General features: G+C 38.5%; 1 protein-coding gene across 3 annotated transcripts in view; it reads left to right on the forward strand.

Moving 5' to 3' along the window:
* Window positions 1-19,131, forward strand: part of ABCA4 (ATP binding cassette subfamily A member 4) — a 79,865-nt gene that overhangs the window by 58,255 nt on the left and 2,479 nt on the right. For 2 of the 3 annotated variants that reach the window (XM_090146324.1, XM_031614757.2), the window contains exons 34-50: window positions 876-981; window positions 1,090-1,164; window positions 1,646-1,815; window positions 2,726-2,903; window positions 4,153-4,268; window positions 6,766-6,913; window positions 8,042-8,165; window positions 8,892-9,021; window positions 9,915-10,041; window positions 10,867-10,929; window positions 11,051-11,157; window positions 12,173-12,314; window positions 13,878-14,012; window positions 15,643-15,746; window positions 15,830-15,922; window positions 16,262-16,511; window positions 17,453-19,122. In XM_090146324.1, the coding sequence (XP_090002450.1) occupies window positions 876-981; window positions 1,090-1,164; window positions 1,646-1,815; window positions 2,726-2,903; window positions 4,153-4,268; window positions 6,766-6,913; window positions 8,042-8,165; window positions 8,892-9,021; window positions 9,915-10,041; window positions 10,867-10,929; window positions 11,051-11,157; window positions 12,173-12,314; window positions 13,878-14,012; window positions 15,643-15,746; window positions 15,830-15,922; window positions 16,262-16,511; window positions 17,453-17,575 (2,191 nt within the window). In that variant the 3' untranslated portion in view covers window positions 17,576-19,122. Of the gene's footprint in view, window positions 1-875; window positions 982-1,089; window positions 1,165-1,645; window positions 1,816-2,725; window positions 2,904-4,152; window positions 4,269-6,765; window positions 6,914-8,041; window positions 8,166-8,891; window positions 9,022-9,914; window positions 10,042-10,866; window positions 10,930-11,050; window positions 11,158-12,172; window positions 12,315-13,877; window positions 14,013-15,642; window positions 15,747-15,829; window positions 15,923-16,261; window positions 16,512-17,452; window positions 19,123-19,131 lie in introns of those variants that run through there. The other variant, XR_016469231.1, reaches the window with a different exon arrangement.

A 19,131-nucleotide genomic window follows, 5' to 3' on the forward strand; every position in this document is an offset into this window, starting at 1 on the left:
GTTTGGACTGCCCCACAAGTGTGAAGGCCAGAGGCACACAATGGAGTTGTCACAATTTTATTATCTACAAGGTCTGACTAGTGGAATTTGAGTGATGAAAGTTACTACAGCACTTCATTGTGTGAGTGTTCTGATGAGCCTCTTTTGAAGTGCAGCAGGAAAAAAAAAAGACCTAAGGATGACAATCTTAGGCAGCAATCTACCAAATACAGAGGATTAGAAATGGAACTCCTTATTCCCTCTCAGAACATGTGCAGTAGTTATAATACAAATTCCCCTAGTGCTCCACGCTTCCATTAGCCCATTTAAACCCAGTGTGATGTCTACACTTGGAGATTCTAAGCTTAGAAAAATGACTGATTAGTTTGAAGAACATAGGTTTTTCATCAGCAGTAGGAATTTACTTCAAGGGTAGAAGCAGCTTCCTTCAGGGATTATCTCCTTGCTCATATGCAAACATTACTTTCTATGGGATTAAATTTTGATCAGTATCATTCAGTAATATTTATTATTACAGAGTATTGGTTAACACCAGTATTGGTTAATACCTGTTCCTCTCAGGAGAGATGAAATCTTAACTGGAGGTCCATTCTGTCCTCAGTCCTTCATGTTATCCAAGCAGTTATATTGTGTGTTAATAATCTTGATCCAGAGATTGTGAACTATAGACAGGACTTTTTTTCCAAAGTGTTCTATCTGATTATTCAGATAATCTTGTACAAGTTATTAGAAAAAGATTGGAGATTGTTATACATAAATTGCATCATGTATGTAAATCAGACTTACACATTGAAGGACTTTTTAGTATCCACAACAATCTACGGAGTTTTGGGTCGGTGACACAAATGACTGATGTTGCTGTTTCTCTTTATTAGGTATGGAGGAATTTCTATAGGAGGAAAGCTTCCCATCCTTCATGTTTCTGGAGAAGAAGTTGTCAATTTTTTAAGTAATCTGGGCCGAATGATGAATGTCACAGGAGTAAGATTTGTTTGGTCTCTTTACCCAAGAATTGTTACAAAGCTGGAAACCTTCAGCACTGGAATTCCCCTAGACAACTGATCTTTAACCTTTTCATTTTTATTTTAGGGACAAACTTCACTGGCTGCTGCTAAAGAATTCTCTAATTTCCTTAAATACATGGAAACTGAAGATAATATTAAGGTATTTGCTGGAAATAATTTGCAAACTTATTTTCTTGAGATAGACTTCAAATAATGAGATGGAATATTCCACCATAATACTGATGGTGGAATTCTCAGATTTAAGAAGAGCTGACTTACTCTATTTATTATAAGTAATAATAGTTTTAATGCATTTGCAGTTATTTCTAATATGATTTTTTTTTAACCCATGTTCTTAGTACTTCTTGCTACTCTGAGTACTTCTGAGTAGGACACATTCTGCTGAACTTTAAAATTTCACCAAAATAACTTGGCAATCGCATGACAGTCACTCTCTTAAAAGCACAGTATATGAGCTCCTCCTGCTGGACTGTGCCCAGGAGCTACCAAGTCCTGGTGCTAGAGTCTTCCCTGTTGACAGTTGCCACCAAAGTAAATAAAAGGCAGCCAACTGTTCTCCTGTAGCTCAGGGTTATTAGTGAAAGCTTCTTAAATGACTCTATGCTTTCTGACTCTTTTAGGTGTGGTTTAACAATAAAGGCTGGCATGCTATGGTTAGTTTCCTAAATATAGCCAATAATGCGATCCTTAGAGCTAATCTGCGGACTGGCCAAGCCCCTGAGGAATATGGGATCACTGTTGTAAACCATCCTCTGAACCTCACTAAGGAACAGCTCTCTGAAGTCACTGTGTAAGTCTGACTGTGTTTTGTTACTGGCTTTTACCCCTCTCTCTCCTGTTAGCTTACCACCTACAGTGTGCTCACACTCTGAGGAGAAATAGTTCAGATGATAGAACATGGAGTAATTTACTCAAAATTTTTCTCTAACCAAGAATTAGATATGCAATCTGTTCTTTTTTCTCTAAATATTTATTTTCATCCAACATAGGAGCTATGACCACTGGTTATACGTGATTGCATGTTTCTACTGATTTCAAAGATTAAAGGTCAGATTCAGAAGTCTTTGTTCATGCTTCAGAGCTGATAAATCTCCTAGAGAAAAATGTAGAGATCATAAGAAAAGGTGTCAGAAATTTTTTCTAAGTAGCTACAGGTAGGCAATAATAACCTCTGTCTTGGTGCCAGACATACAGACCATAGTTGATAGAAAAAGGCATCCTTAAGACATGACTTCCTTCTCAACATCTTCTGTTAGGTTCAGAAGTCAATGAAAATGGAAATTTTTGCATTAGCACAGTCAAGATCTGTGCTTCATCTCACTTTGCAGTTTACCTCTTTGAGTACCTTTTCTCCTGGATCCCATAGCACTCCAGTTATTATGCCTTATTGTCTACTTTGAGACACACCATTCAGGAAAGGCTGTCAAACTAATATATGTAGGAGCTGAAGTTTTCCAGTGAATGTAGACAATTAGAAAAAAAAAAGAAATGGTGTTGTCATCATCCACATTTGTTAGCTGCTGTCCCCAGTGCAGTATGGGAAGACACTAGCACATTTTGAAATTGGAAAAATCTTCTAGTTATCCAATAACCTTGATACTTTCAGATCTTAAAATTTCTGCCAGCTTTCCCAAATCCTAATATAGCGTTATGTTGCATCCATTCCTTTGCTCACAGTCCCTTCTTGTGCTTTGTTGTAGGCTGACCACCTCAGTGGATGCTGTTGTTGCCATCTGTGTGATTTTTGCCATGTCCTTTATTCCAGCTAGTTTTGTTTTATACCTGATTCAAGAACGTGTGACAAAAGCCAAGCATCTCCAGTTTGTTAGTGGTGTTAGCCCTGCTATCTACTGGCTAACTAACTTCATGTGGGACATAGTGAGTAACTGCTAGTCTCATTTTGTAGTTGCAACATTAATAAGGAAATAATCAGTAAATTAATCCGAATTAAGTAAGTGCAACTTTACATAGCAGGGGAGAGCGCGTTTGCCAGAATATAGTCACAGACCCTACCTTCTGTTAGTGCTTCAAGATATACAAGATATCTAAGGAGATTGATCAGCTTCTGGAACAATAGCTGGAAGCCAGGCAAAATACTCTACGGTCTCTAAAATAACATGGATGTATTTGTTTAGGCCATTGAATCACATTTATTGTGTTGTTTCAAGAAGATTTAGAGCACAGGCCCAGACATGCTTAGGCAAGGCTCAGCTATCCTCTTATTATTCCCCAGGTCTCTTGAAGGAATGAGTTCTTTGCCTGCTAGAGGCATAGCAAAGTGCTCGTGTTATGGTTATGGTATTTCAACAAAGATGGAGCCCAAGGGCTTGTCCAATAAGAAAAGCATGAACATAGGAGAGGAGAGAAGAAAAGAGGAGGAGAAAAGAGAAATTTTTGAAATGCCCTGAACTTTTTGGGTCTTAGGAAGTGTTTTTTGATGAGAAGATAAAGCAAAACATGAATATATTAAATGAGGGAAAAGAAGCAGGTCTCTGAGTTTCTTTATCCTGCTGGTCACAGCAATATCCTTTCAGTCAGGAATTCTGTTTGGTCATGGCACTTGACAGCATAGTGCAAAGTTATTGGAGTTAGCAGTTCTGTGAAATGCCACCTTTCAGCATTCATGGGGAGCTCTGTCTATTGCAGTAGTCCTACACTACTAATGCTGAACAGAGAAATCGAGCAGAGCATTGGCCAAGCATCGTTCAGTTTAGCTTCATTCCAAGAATGTGGCTCAAGTTACTAGCTTTTTCATTCCTATACAGCTTTTACTCACCAGAAATCACATCTCCTTGCATACTCGCTGCCTTTTTCTATGGGCAGCCTGCCAGCAGGACCTTGAAACAGTCAATTCCAAAGTTATAATCTAAGAAACAATAACATGTTTTATTTTTGATGTACAATCTGATAAAAGATGTAAAATGTAGAAAGATGTAGAAAGATTACAGGAAAATGTAAAGCGCTGCCAGAGGCCTGTTAAGCCACAAGCCTGAGCATCTAATCCATCTTGCTAATTTCAGTTTTCCTCAATACAAAATCCTTTGAGAATAATTTATAGGATCTGGATACATTTGTAAATCTCCTCAGGTCTTACACACTGATCTTCATTCACTCTGTGATGTGGCAGGTGAATTATGCAGTGAGTGCTGGATTGGTTGTGGTTATATTCATTGGATTCAAGAAGAAAGCATACACTTCTCGGACTAACCTCCCTGTGTTTGTTGCCTTGCTGCTTCTGTATGGGTAAGTCTTCATGGTGTTTTTTTTTGCACATGGAGCCCTAACTTTCACATGGAAATGGTTTTGTGTTGTTGAACTTGGTACTTAGTGAAATCCAGCTTTGAGAAATAAAATCGAGTTTGTACAATATAGGCTAGACCTGGATTCTGTTCCTGATTCAGGTTATTTACACTCTTTGTCTGGTCATGTGCCTTAAAAGGAGTTTCATCACTGCTTCACAGAGCTTTTCATGATTTCATGTTATCTTTTTAGGAAACTAAATTTGTTCATCTGTGGTGGTTTAACCTAGCTGCAATAGGAGCCTAAACACCATGACACTTTTTCACTCCCTGTCCTGAAAAGGACAGGAGGAGAAAATATGCTGAATAAAGCTTGGTGGGCTGAGATAATGATAGGGATCACTCACCAAGTAGTGTCACAGGCAAAATAGAACAGTGAAAACTTAAAGCAAACAAAAAGAATCTTCCTCTCCTCCCCGCTGTCCTTTCTTCTCCCCCCAAATGGCACAGGGGGGAATGGGAAATAGGGGCTGCAGTCAGCCCTGAACACTTTGTCCTGGTCAGTCTCTGCCCTTGCTTCATGTGATGTCCCTCCCATGGGATGCTATTCTTCTCCAACTGATCCTGTGTGGAATTCCCACAGGCTGCAGCTTTCCAAGCACTGCTTCAAGATGGCTCTGTACCATGGGGCCCATCCTTCAGGAGCGCGCTGCTCTAGCACATGTCCCCACAGACAGCAGCTCCCCCAGCCCTCCTGCCCCCACCCCTGGCTGCTCCCACCAGGCTGTAGTTCCAGCCCCAGGCTGCTCCTGCAGGGGCTGTCGGAGGGCTGTACCTACTTCAGGGCACATCCAGTGGAGGCTTCTCCATGCCTGCACATGGAGATCAGTTCTGTGTAGTGCCCATGGGCTTTTGGCAACAACCTGTTTATCCTGGGCTCCAGGGAACTTCTGCTCCACACCAGGAGCACCTCCTGCCGTCCTCCTGCACTGACCTTGGTGACTGCATGGCTGTTTTATTCTCTCACTCCTTTTTCCCATTTGCTGTTGCCCAGTAGTTTTCCCTTTCTTAAATCTGCTCTTCCAGAGACACACCTAATGTTGCCTGTGGCTCAGTTCTGGCCAGCAGTGGATCCAATTTGGAGTTGGCTGGAGCTGGCTCTGGTCTGACATGGGGCTGAATTCTGTTCACAGAACCAAACCTGCAGCTCCAGCTACTAAAACTTTGCGTTGTAAACCTGGTACATCATCTTGTTCCTTTCTGTTATGTGCATTATGTTTATTTCCTTCAACAATACTAAACACTAATTTTTACTAAATTTACCAGTATTTTATCCAAAGGCAAACGGTACTAAAACATCAACTTTTTCTTCAAAGGAGCATTTCTGTTATCAAAATGGTGTTTAATAAGACTGACTGGAATTTACTTCCTCTCATTTAGTTAGTGATTGTATGTTTTTATTAGATCATTTCCCTTCTAGCTTTGTAGTAGGGTAATTAGGGAAAAAAAATCCACCAGATCTATCTCTGGAGCTAAAAAAGAAATTAAACTTTCCACATCTTCCTGTATATGTCACAAATCAAACTGTAGAGGCCACAGGTCTTTTCTGGACACAGTACCTTAATTTTCTGAAGTTTTTATATTCTTTGAATAACAGTCCTGAGAAACTGCAAAGCATTATTCAATCTCTGTAAAACAGTCAATGTTAAATGCTATTAGAATATTCATTTGCTTCATTATATCTTTTTAAAGTGCAGTGATAGTATCTTTAGTAAGTTTTATGTGGCTATGTGTTTTGTATGTGTGTTTGTTTTCTAAATATTGTAATTTGTGGGCCTGTGGACACTTGAATTAGCCTCTCATATTATAAAGCATCTATCAAGATGAAAAAATATAATCACATAGCAGGTGACTTCAGTAAAAATTTCACAATTCACTATTCAAAATAAAATTCTAAAAAAGGCGAGTAAATTCAGAGAGTCCTGCATTAGCCTTTGTCTCCAGCCATTGTTGCAGTGGGAAATTTAGGATCATTCTTTCTAATGATGTGTATGTTGTCCCATTAACCAAATCGGTCAGATTATTGTTGCTGAGAATTGTAATTTTATTCCAGTGGTATACTCTTCCTGTGCTGCTAAATACGTGTTTGCTACGTCTCAGAAATAATGGTACAGGAAGCTCCTGCTTTGCCATTTTTTCCCTTGTTTCTTCCACTAAATGTACAGTCCAGTGAGGTATGCAAAGATATTTGGGGTGATAATGACCTTACTAGAACTGTTTCTCAATTTTAACAATCCGTTGCCTTGCACTTTAACAGCAAACAAGAAGAAAAAGCTTTGTGTCTAGTAGCAAGGGAAAACATATTGTAGTAGAACTTCTGGTTGATTATAACATTTCACTACACTTGAAATGAGAAGAAAGCTCATCATTTTGTTTTTATTAGATGAGCTGACATAATACTGAGAAGCAGATATCATAGTATTTCTATCTTTTGCATGCAGGTGGGCAGTAATTCCCATGATGTACCCTGCTTCTTCTTTCTTCAGTGTCCCTAGCACTGCATATGTTGCATTGTCTTGCATTAATCTCTTCGTGGGGATCAACAGCAGTGCTATTACATTCATTCTGGAGCTATTTGAAAATAACCCGGTAAGAAATATTTTTGTTGTGACATGGTTTTAAAAAGCTGTTCAAAGGGTGTCCAAACATAACCATCTCTAGCTGAACCTTATCATTCTTCTGGTATTAAATAAATGAATGGGGAACTTGCTGACTTATGTCAGGAATAGGTGAGCAGAATAACCCAGAGAAGTGAGCTTCGGGGCAATCAGTACTTTGGGCTAGCAACCATCCACATACATGAGGAATGACATTGAAGTAGCACTTAGCTCTGCTAGCAAAGTACAAGGATAGATTGAACACAGTAGTTCTTAGAAAGATGAAGAAACCAGTTTATGCACTATTACTGCCTCTATAGCTGCTGATACTTTTACTGCTGAGGTTGACATCTTTCCTATAGATGACTGCAGATCTATTACCTGTCATTATTCATAATGCATTCTCAAATACATGTGCTGATCAAACATTATTTTTATCAGGAATTAAAAACCACATCTTTATTCAATTGGAGTCATGGTATCAGGGGCCAATTCTACAATACTTTCTATCCTTGCTGTTTTTGCATTTTCTGTCATGGTCCCTGGGCAGCATGGGATTCAGTCTACTGCCAATCACTCTGGGGAACAGTTGGCGAGTATTATCTCAGGTAACACATCCCAACTGCAGATATTGTGTCTCCAGTGACACAATGACAGAGGGATAACTGCCCTGGTCTGGATTCAGAGATGGTGCAGTTAGATTGATGCAAGTATTTTTACTGTTTTGAGTATTTTCACATTGCACCAAAGTCTACTGTGTAGTTATGTCCAGACACTGGTGCTTCTCAAGATTATGAGAGTCCTGTTTATGACAATAAATACAGCTTTATGATACAGAAGTACCACATTTGTTGCTCATAGTTCTTGCTTGTGATTGCTGACACTAGAATTACATGTTGCCTCAGCAAAATAGAAGGATATCTCATTACAAAGATTAATTTTTCTCCCCACTGAAAATTTTTCACAAGCACCTTGCCTGGTACAATATATTCTGTTCTGCCACTGATAGATGCGGAGCAAACCATTTCTCTGACATGAAAAAAGAACTTTTCACTTTTTACATGTTTCCTCAAAGAAATCTTCTTTGAATTGCTAACTATATTGCTTCTGTTTCCTATAGACTTTGCTGAAATTTAACAAAACTTTGAAAAATGTGCTAATTGTCTTCCCACACTTTTGCCTGGGTCGTGGCCTCATCGACTTGGCCATAAACCAGGCTGTGAGTGAAGTATATGCCAGGTTTGGTAAGTAAGACATAATAACCAACAAAGTGTATCAGTGGTACATGGCCTGACTTTGAGTGAAATGGCTGGAAGTGTTTTGGAACGTTAGTGGTTGTTTCTAAAATCCTCCTCTTTCATATGATCAGGTGTTTTAGTATGAAAGTTCAGCCTCCCTAAAGGAATTACAGCTGATAATGTTGCCAGAACTTTAGGGCCTGACTGACGGTCTGTATTGAAAGTTAAATTATTTGTTCAGTGCCAGACTCTCGTGTATTTTCATAACTTCTCCTGAAGTCCCTAGATTATCACATCTAAGCTATATCATTTCATTTCATTTGAATACTTAAGTGGCCCTTGTTAATATTTGAAGTAGATGTTCTTCAAATGCATTCTTTAGGGATGTGGCTATTTTCTTATACCAATTTCTTTATTAAGAACATAATGATACAGCAATTTTTTTTCCTCACCCAAAAAATATTTTTCTTGTAATCCATGCAGATTTCATGTTATGTAATACATATGTATACATATATATTCAGAGAGCTTATGTTCATTTTTACTCCCATGTAGCAGTTCTTTCTTAAGAATCTGTATTTATTGATGCAATGAAAACATAGTGGACATTGACTAATAGTGATTAAAAATTAGATTTTCTTCCTAAACTAATACGTTCACAACTTTTGTTCTGATGAGCAGTGTTTTTTTCAGCAGTATTTAATTGCTTTCTGGTTCTCCACCTCTCCAAAGGTGAGGAGCATGTTTCCAATCCTTTTCAGTGGGACTTTGTTGGGAAGAACCTGATTGCCATGGCTGTTCAAGGAGTTGCATTCTTCTTTCTGAATCTCCTCATGCAGCACCAATTATTCCCCTCAAGATGGTATGTCTGAAAGTTTGTGTTAATGTTCCTTCATTAGCAGGGTGAGCACCTTCGTTGTTCTGTATACTTCTATTGTCTTTGCTTTCTTTTCCTCTGATTTTTTTTACAGCTTCTATAGCTTTATTCTGTTGATTCATCTGATTTCATCTTATTTGTTGATATTTGCTATTTATCTTGCTTTATCTATGCTTATTTTTCTGCATTGTTTTAACAGAAATAAGAGTATATTTATACAGCTTATTAAATAAATGAGTTTTCTTGAACTAAGACTCCAGTGTGAATTTCATGATTCTAATGGTGAGATTACACAATTACTTGGAAAGCTTGTAGTTTCCTAATCATTGGCATAGTACTAGCCTGACATACCAAGACTAGAATTCTAGTTTATTGCAAGAACAGTCATAGCCAGGGTACTATTCAAGCTTCCCCTATCTGCTTTACAAATCTGCTTCTGTTTCAGTGAAAATAGCTGCCCGCCAAGTGTGTGTTGATTATTCACTGCTATTGGGATTTCCCAATAGAGTACTTAAAATACTGTCCTACAAGGAAGTCTACACAAAAGATACATGTAAAATCTATTAGTAAGTACTGAAGAACTGTCAAATAGCAAAAGCTATGGCTTAGAGGCAGGTTGTGTCATATCACTGACTGGCAATGCTATTCTCATTTGAACAAGCAATTTCATCCCTTTTTAGTATTGAGGGCTTAACGTTCAAAGGCCAGGCATTGTCCCAGCAGCAGGAATTCTCCGGCCAATGTTACAATATGAAATTTCAATCTCACTGCTCTCACCAGACAGAATTTTGCCAGCCAAATAGCTCTTGTTTCACACTGCTATCGTAGCTATACTCAGATCAACTCATTGTTTCTGCAATCAATTCTTTCTTTTCCAGGTTTGTTGAGATTGCCAAATCACCTATTATTGGTGAAGATGAGGATGTTGCAGAAGAAAGAAAAAGAATTCTGAATGGGGGGAACAAAACAAATACAAATATCTTAGAATTACAGGAACTGACCAAGGTACTATTTTGAGAAGAATGAAATAAGTGAATCCAGTGTAAGTTGATTTGTTCAGAATGTATTTCAACTGTGGATTTGGATGGTATTGTTTCCAAAATTAACCTTGTGTCCTGGAAAATAAGAAACGTTTTAGAAGTCAGGGCTTGATATGTTATTTGACTATTTCCTTTTAATAAAGATCAAACTTCAGGGAAGTCCAGCAAGGACAGCGAACTCTCTTGCTTAAGTTATTTCACCTCACATTATCCATCCTGACATATCTACTGAATGTGCATTTCTACTGTTAGTCTTTTCTTCCACAGTGCTTTTTCTCCTTAGGTGATTTTCAATCTCAGGTTAACCATTTAGTTGCTTTCATATTGGGGACTAGTGTAATCACTAATTTATCTTCTTTCCAGACATTAAAGGTAGGTAATCGATGCTATCAGAATGCATGTAAGCCTGAGCTACAGAAGTACAAAGATTGCACACATTGTTGAGATCTCGTGAATAAAGAATTGAAGTGTCATTCTTCAAACTATTGTGTTGTATTGTGTGAAGTCAGAGATACTTTGTACCAGCAAAGCATCAGGTCTATCTCCTAGTGCTAAAGTTACGAAGTAAAAAGGCTCATGAAAGGAAAAGCTGTATTTTTAGGGATTATTATAAATTTATTTAAAGGAATGCCTGACCTTGTTGGTGCTTGCTCTTTCTTCTTAAAATTTTATTTAGTTGCTCTTTTACTTTTGTATTAATTCCAAAGTTGCCTCACCCCAATAGCATTAAACTAAAAAATTCAGAAAATTGTCTTTGCTGCAAAAATCTTGATTGTTTTTGTCAATTTAGATTTATGCAGGTAGGCATAAGCCAGCAGTGGACAGACTCTGTGTTGGCATCCGTCCTGGAGAGGTAAGTTGGTCAATATCACTAGATGAATCATCCAGGGATCAGTTCAAATTGCATGCTCCTGTTGATTTATAAGTTGGAAACACTAAATAATGTGGTTTTTTGTTTTTTTTTAATAATTCAGTGCTTTGGTCTTTTGGGAGTGAATGGTGCTGGCAAAACAACAACATTCAAAATGCTGACTGGAGACACTGAAGTGACATCTGGAGATGCTATTGTGGCTGGCAATAGGTAAGTATCTTAAATGAACAAAGCAAAAGACTAATAAACAAAACAAAAAGCCCTGTGACAATCTACTTACCAGAGTTAAGTCATAGTCTGAATGACTCAGCAGCTCCTTTCCTTAGTATGACATTGAAAGAGACCACACCAGCACTTTAACACCTTCAACACTGTGTTGTAAAATCTGTGGATGAGTTGTAATAATGCTAGAAATGGGATAAGGTAATCAAATCTAACAGCAGGGGCTCTCAAATAGAAGATAGCCTATCCAACAGAGTATTTTATCTGAGCTTTGGGAATTTTATCTGGCTGCTTTTTGCTGTTTTTAACTGCTTTGTTTACACAATGCTGGCATAATGCCATAAGTAATCACTACTTTGAGATTTGATATTTATTTATGTCAGTTTATTTCTAGGTTGTATGTCTTGGTTTCTTAGGTGTCACTAGAGTTTGACTATCCATTGATGTGATTTGAACACATAGCTATTTTGTTGCCAGTTCTTGACAACTTGCTGCATTTGACCCTGCTTAAGCAGGCTGCAAGGACAAGGTGATCTCCAGAAGTTCCCACTAATCTCGGCTATTCTGTGATTCTGTACTTCTCTTATCTTGTCCTACAACTACTACCAGCAAACATTGATAGCTTTGTGTCTTGCATGACTTTTCCTGGTGACTACAAGCCATGATAAAAATTCCTGATTTTCAAATCTCAAAAAAAAAAAAAAAAACCCTACATTTGCAAAAAAATAAAAAAAAAATAAAAAAAATTAAAAATCTATTGAAAACTTCTCTTTACGTTGGCTTGTATTTAAACAGAAAGTGAGTTTGTAGTCTTAACCAAGACTTAACTGACTTAGAAGAGAATATATTCCTTGCTATACTGTACAGACATCTTTTAGTAGGATCTTGTACTGGGGAGAATTAATTTCCCTTAGAAGTGTTTTGTCCCAGAAAAAAGAGATTTTATTTAAAATGTCTTAAAGCTAGTATTATAGATACAATATTATTTTCTTTATTTCTCCAGTGTATTGACTCATATCTCTAATGTTCATCAAAACATGGGATACTGCCCTCAGTTTGATGCCCTTGATGACCTGCTCACAGGACGAGAACATCTCTATTTATATGCTCGTTTGCGGGGTGTTCCAGCAGAGGAAATCAAGAGGGTAAAGCCTTCTTGCTTCTGATCTGTACATGGTTACAGTGAATGTCTGTGATGATTCTGGTGAGTTCACCTCATGTCAAAGGCCAGATTTTCCAAATTGGGCTTCTCTTTCTTTATGTTGAAGTCTTGGGAGTGGTTCTTATGTTGGAGAGGGTCCAGAGGAGGGCCACGAAGATGATCAGGGGACTGGAGCACCTCCCCTATGAGGACAGGCTGAAAGAGCTGGGCTTGTTCAGCCTGGAGAAAAGAAGGCTGCGGGGTGACCTCATTGCAGCCTTTCAGTACCTAAAGGGAGCCTACAAACAGGAGGGGAATCAACTCTTTGAAAGGGTGAGTGACAGCAGGACAAGGGGAAATGGTTTTAAGCTGAGGGAAGGGAGATTTAGGTTGGACGTCAGGGGGAAATTCTTTACGGAGAGAGTGGTGAGGTACTGGAACAGGCTGCCCAGAGAGGTTGTGGATGCCCCGTCCCTGGAGGTGTTCAAGGCCAGATTGGATGGGGCCCTGGGCAGTCTGGTCTAGCATTAGGTGGAATGGTTGGTGGCCCTGCGTGTGGCAGGGGGGTTGGAGATTCATGATCCTTGAGGTTCCTTCCAACCCTGGCAATTCTGTGATTCTGTGAATTTAGTACAAGAATGCTACCAAATCCAGGATCTTAGATGGCTAATAATACTTGAAATATTCTCCATCTGGAGTACTGTGACCAGGCCAGAAAGATGCAGAGCTATTGGAAGGGGTCCAGAGGAGGGCCACTAAGATGATAAGAGGGCTAGAGCATCTCTCCTATGAAGTAAAGGTTGAGGGAACTGGGCTTGTTTAGCTTGGAGAAGCCTCCAGGGAGACCTCATTGTATCCTTCCAGTACTTGACAGGAGGATATAAACAGAAGAAGGAACAACTGTTTACATGGGTTGATAGTGATTGGGCAAGGGGGAATGGTTTTGAACTAAGACGGGAGATTTAGGTCAGATATTAGGAGGAAGTTTTTCACTCAAAGGGTGGTGACACACTGGAACAGGTTGCTCAGAGAGGTTGTGGATACCCCATCCCTGGAGGTATTCAAGGCCAGGCTGGATGTGGCTCTGGGCAGCCTGGTCTAGTGGTTGGTGACACTGCACATAGTAGGGGGTTGAAACTACGTGATCTTTGAGGTACTTTTTAACCAGGCCATTCTACGATTCTATGGAAAACTGCAGAGCCTATTCTGGAAGGCTAAGGATGTAACTGCTATGACTCAGAACTGATGCAGTTACTGTTTTGTTCTTGTATTTGAAGTTATTCATATATGAGAAAGAAAATATGGAGAAGGTTCCAGATGAAAAATAATGTACATTCTTGCACAGATGAGTATTCTACAGCTGATGCTGGAGTGTGGCTTTACTTCAAGAGCTTAGAATTCCCCTCATCATCATAGTTTTTTGGACCACAGCTCCAGTTCTAAAAACAAAACAAAAAAACCCACTAAAATCGAAGGGTTTGCCCATTTTTTGCCAGAAGAGGGATGTATCAATAATTCAGGCTGCTGTGGGTTAGCTGATGTGTGAGAAAGATGGTCTGTCTTATAGGTTGCTGAATGGGGCATCCAGAAGTTGGGACTTCCTATGTATGCTGACCAGCTGGCTGGTACCTACAGTGGTGGCAACAAGCGCAAGCTCTCCACTGCCATTGCACTGATAGGCTGCCCTCCACTCGTCTTGCTTGTAAGTGTCATGGTAATATAGCTCTGTGATAGTTCAGTGTGAAATCTCATAAAACGACATGCTGGAGAGCTACAGGGATGTTTATGATAGTCTTTGCAAGCTCCTTTCTGCCTCAAATTATGTCTACTTCAGTGTAGTCTTGAGTTCTTAAATATTAGGAGTAGACTAGAATTTATAACTGTTTCAGATGGAATCTAAGTTTTTATAAAAAGAGAGATTTTCGATAAGGAAAGGCTTGATATTAAAATATATAATTCAGAAAATTCTGAGTTTAAATCCATGATTGGTTTCAGCCTGTCTTTTCTTGTCGGAGTGTACCTGATCATGTAAATGATGACTGGTTCAGCCTGGAGAAGAGAAGGCATTGGAAAGACCTCATTGTGGCCTTTCACTGCTTAAAGGAGCTTAAAAGGAGCTTAAACAGGAGGGAGAACAACTTTTTGCAAGGTCTGATAGTGATAGGACTAGGGGAATGGTTTTAAAGTAAAAGAGGGGAGAATTAGGTTAGTTGTTAGGAGGAAATCTTTTACTCGGGGTGTTGAGGCACTGGCACATGTTACCCAGAGAAGTTTTGGATGCTCCATCCGTGGAGGTGTTAGATAGAATGGGGTCCTGGGCAGCCTTGTCTGGTGGGTGGCATCCCTACGTGTGGCAGAAATGTTGGAACCAGATGGTTTTTAAGACCCCTTCCAACACAAGCCATTCTATGCTTCTGCAATCTTACTACATACACCTTGCTGCTTTTTCCAGCAGAACAGAGAAAGATAGCTAGCTTTTCACAACCTTTATTATCTTTGAAATGAACTACACAAATTTAGAATAGATTTTACAGAAGGTAAAATGTAGTTCTCATCAAGTGATATGAATTATGATAATTGCATTTCTCAAGGGTAATTGTAAATGCAATTGCTACAAAAATTCGTCAGAATATACTGTAGTGCCTTCATTCATAGGCTATAAGGAAACATGTTAATAACTTCTTAATAGCATGGTTCCCTGTGCTATTTAATATGTTTACATATATTCTCACTTTTTTAGCTACTAACTGTGCTAACTGATTTATACAGGACCAGATCATCTGCTGAGCTAAGTCAGGGTAGCTTCGCTAGTTTCTTGGGTTGCAAAATGTCCTGTGTGCTTCTGTAAGAAAGGTTACTTTAGAGCCACACTTGACACAGTTTGATGTGATTAATATCATGAATCTCCTTCCATTTATTTTTATTTTAGGTTCTAAATCTTTTGGTAACAGGGTATCATAAAGGCTTACATTTTTGATAGCTAAGACCTTGGACTTTGGTCTGTCTTTGTCATAATGGTCAGTGCAATCCTTTCCCTGTTGGGAAAGGAGTAGGCCCTTACTGGGCCTTGTACAGACAGCACTGTATTCTTACCTGAGAGATTTCTTGTATTTGTTTCCCTACTGCTTTGTGTCAAAAAGCACATTACTACCAATTCACTTATACACTTCTCAAGGTGTGCTCGTACATTCTCAAGGCACAGATATCAGTAGGGAAGCAGTGATAAGCTAGAACCCAAATGTGCAAGATTGATTCTAATGATTTCCTTTCTAATTGTTTTCTTTTTTTTTATTGCTTCTCTGAATCTGGCTGTCTGAACATTTACGTTCCAGGATGAACCAACTACTGGAATGGACCCTCAGTCCCGGCGCCTCCTATGGGATTCTATTGTCAGCGTGCTCAGAGATGGACGAGCTGTAGTTCTAACTTCACACAGGTATAGAGTTGGAATTCAGAAACCCAGGGCAGCTGACAAGTCTGCTGGCTTCTATGTCAAATATTTGTTCTCTGTTTTGAAAGTATGGAAGAATGTGAAGCTCTCTGTACTCGTCTGGCCATCATGGTAAAAGGTACCTTCAAATGTCTGGGCACAATTCAGCAGCTAAAATACAAGTAAGTTGAATATATTGTAGTGTTTTTAATGGGTAAACCTAATATGTATGGCATGAACCATTCTTAATAGAGCAAACCAATCTGAAGAGCTGTTGTTTGAACAGACCCATTTCTGGGTACAATTCTGCAGTATTTTAGATGATTTAGGCAGATCTCATTTCAACTCCATTATGCTACAGGTCACTTCTGTAAGGAAAATATAGAGCTTCTTACCAAGCTAGATCTTAGGCATTATCTTTCAGATATTGGTAATGTTTTCATACCTGCTGAAAATGATTTTTTCACTGAATTATGAAATGAACTTTTCATCTAATTTCCAAATCCGTACATGCTTCACAGGTTTGGAGATGGCTATATTGTCACACTGAAAATCAAGGCTCCTAAGACTGGGCTGCCTCCAGATCCAAGTCGTGCTGAACAGTTCATACGTATAAACTTTCCAGGGAGTTTACAGAGAGAGAAACACTACAACATGCTGCAGTATCAAATTTGCTCCTCTTCTCTGGCTAAGATTTTTCGGTTAATAATCTCCAATAAGGAAAACTTGTATATTGAAGAATATTCTGTCTCTCAAACAACATTAGATCAGGTGAGTAAAAAATAAATCATCCACGAGAAAGCCTATTAGGCAGTGCAATGACAGTGTATACAAACAACTGAAGGATCAAACTGCTTAGAGTAGAAAATTGTCTTGAACCTCTTTCACAGACAAAATTCCCAGGCCCCTCATCAAGGAGGATGGATCAGATAAGAAATCTGTAAATAAATCCCTTTGTGAATTAGGTGCCAATTGAAAGCTGCTGAGCCAGCATTTCCCAGGTGCCAGAGTTAACGCAAATCCATTCTGTCAGGAGCAGCAGCCTGAGGAAGATTAGCTAGTTAGACTAAGGCTTGCTGAACTGGAAATGATCTAATATTTCTTTCAATTTTATTTTGTATAAGAGATTTGGGTTGTGTTGTGTCTGAGATGCTGATAGAGATATGGCGGTATTTAGGTAAACACTTTTTTCTCTCTGTTGCACATTACTATACAAAAGCAATTAGATACATAGAGCCTGAAAAATCCACTGGGACTCTTGGCAATACCCCGTCAATCTCTAAAGGATATTTGCCCCATCACCTGCTTTCCTGAGTAGCTAATGATCCACATAGACGAAGCTAGCATTGGTGAGGGTACTAGAGAGACATTTTGGCTGCCTTACAGCTTCCTACTGATCTACTGTCCCCCCCTTCCTCATCACTGCCAAGCTCAATTATATTGTACGAGGCCACGTAAACCATCTCCTGCTGAAGACAAAATAGGATCTTACTTGCAACTCACTGCATCCAAAGAAAGGAAGTTGCAAGGAAGTTTATCAAAATAAAGGAGAAATGAATGATCCCTGCTGATGCCCTGTGTCTCAGTTCTCAGTACATATTTTTGGATTCCCCTTTCCCTCTCTTCCCTGCAGAGGCCAAGAAGATACAAATGTATAGAGACATTCTACTAACTAATATCAGTTGATGTCATTTTCTTCTTTCTTCACGTAGGTTTTTGTGAACTTTGCTAAGCAGCAGATGGAGGATGAGGAAATTCCTTTGCATCCTCGTGCGGCTGGATCCAACCGAGAAACAAAGGTGTCTCCTGCTTCACAGCAGCAGGCAGTTGCATAGACTATTCCTACAGTCACTAGCATTTAGTGTGCCATACCAGAAGAGTGAAAAGGTAAAAGAAAGGCTGCCATGCTCAGTATTATTCTGACTTTCTGTAACTTTCTGAGAAGTGTGCTTATAAGTCCCTAGCAATGGCAAACTTCTGCTACCCTACCAAGAACGCTACATACAACACACGCTGAAAGCATCTAAAGAAAAGCTGAAAGCATGTAAAGAAATGCAGGTATTTGTTCTAGAAAAAAAATCTTTCTCTAATGTAAAGTTAATTATAAGATAAAAGAAGAGAAGCCTCATTTCTCCCTGTTGACATGTAAAGAGAATTAAAAACAGTCTCTCCAGCCAGTCCTTTCCAGCCAGTAGGATTTTCTTGGTTAACTCTTATTTTTCATTCATGCCAGTGGAAACAAACTTGTCTCAACAAGAATGGGAAGAAGTCATTCCCATCTCAGATCAAGGCAAGAAATTTAGCAGAAAAATCTTAGTGAAAATGACCTAATACTCACTGATCTTCAAGTTCAGAAATGGAAGCAGAGTATCACATTGGGATTTAAACAAAATAATACGTCTAAACCAGCCAAACAAGACTAAACTTTTCTTCTTTCCTATGACTTGGACCTTAAGTGGGTGTAAAGTATGAATAGATTGTGATTTCTCCATGCTCAGAAAGTTTCAGCCTGCTTGTACCCCATTTTGGGAAATCATTTGACATTTAACTCTTTTCTCTGGTTTACCAGTGAACTAGTATAAAATAACAGTATTGCAAACAGATTCACAATTATGTATTGCTTCACTTCTCCAAGAAATGATTTCATTTAAAAAAAAAACTCCAACACATGCTATACAGAAATAAAAGGTGGGTCACGTATTTTGCTTTTTTAGTTTTTTGTTCTATTTATATAGATCTTATTTGATGCAAAGACATTCTTCCTTTGTACTTCACAAATAATTATGAAATTTTGGCAACCAGCTGTAATCTTCCTCTTTTGCCATAGTTATTTCAGTTGAATTCAAAACATAGGCTAGAATTTATTGTAGATTTCACCCTTACAAACAGTTGCAAAATCTTTCTATACATCCATTATAATAAATAAATTAATCATGAAACAAAACGGTATCTACACATTTTCTTCATATTCTGAAACAGTTTCTTCAAAATAATATTCAGATATATTGCAGTCATAATTTTATATATATATTTTACCAGATTTGCACAAAACCCAACTAAATCCCACTGAACATCCTGTGAAAAAGAAAACACAGGAAGTTCAAAATGTAGAGGATTTTTCTCCCTGGCTCTGAAAATAGGAAGGGAGCTACCATTCTGAATGTTAGCAGTCACTTTATGTATTCACAAAGTACACTGAAATTATTCAGAGAATTCTGACAAAAAATACAAGGTTAAATGTCCTGTAGTATCTTTTAGAATATATTAAGGATTTGTTATACGAAACAGGCCAAATATCATGGATACAGCATAGATCAGATACTGTGAACCTTATTTATCAGTATGCAATTTACTAATTAAAAATATTAAAAAAAAAAAAAAACAGAATAAA

This window comes from Phasianus colchicus, chromosome 9 (genome assembly GCF_987193195.1).
Source record: "Phasianus colchicus chromosome 9, bPhaCol1.hap1.1, whole genome shotgun sequence".
Classification (NCBI taxonomy): Eukaryota; Metazoa; Chordata; class Aves; order Galliformes; family Phasianidae; genus Phasianus; species Phasianus colchicus.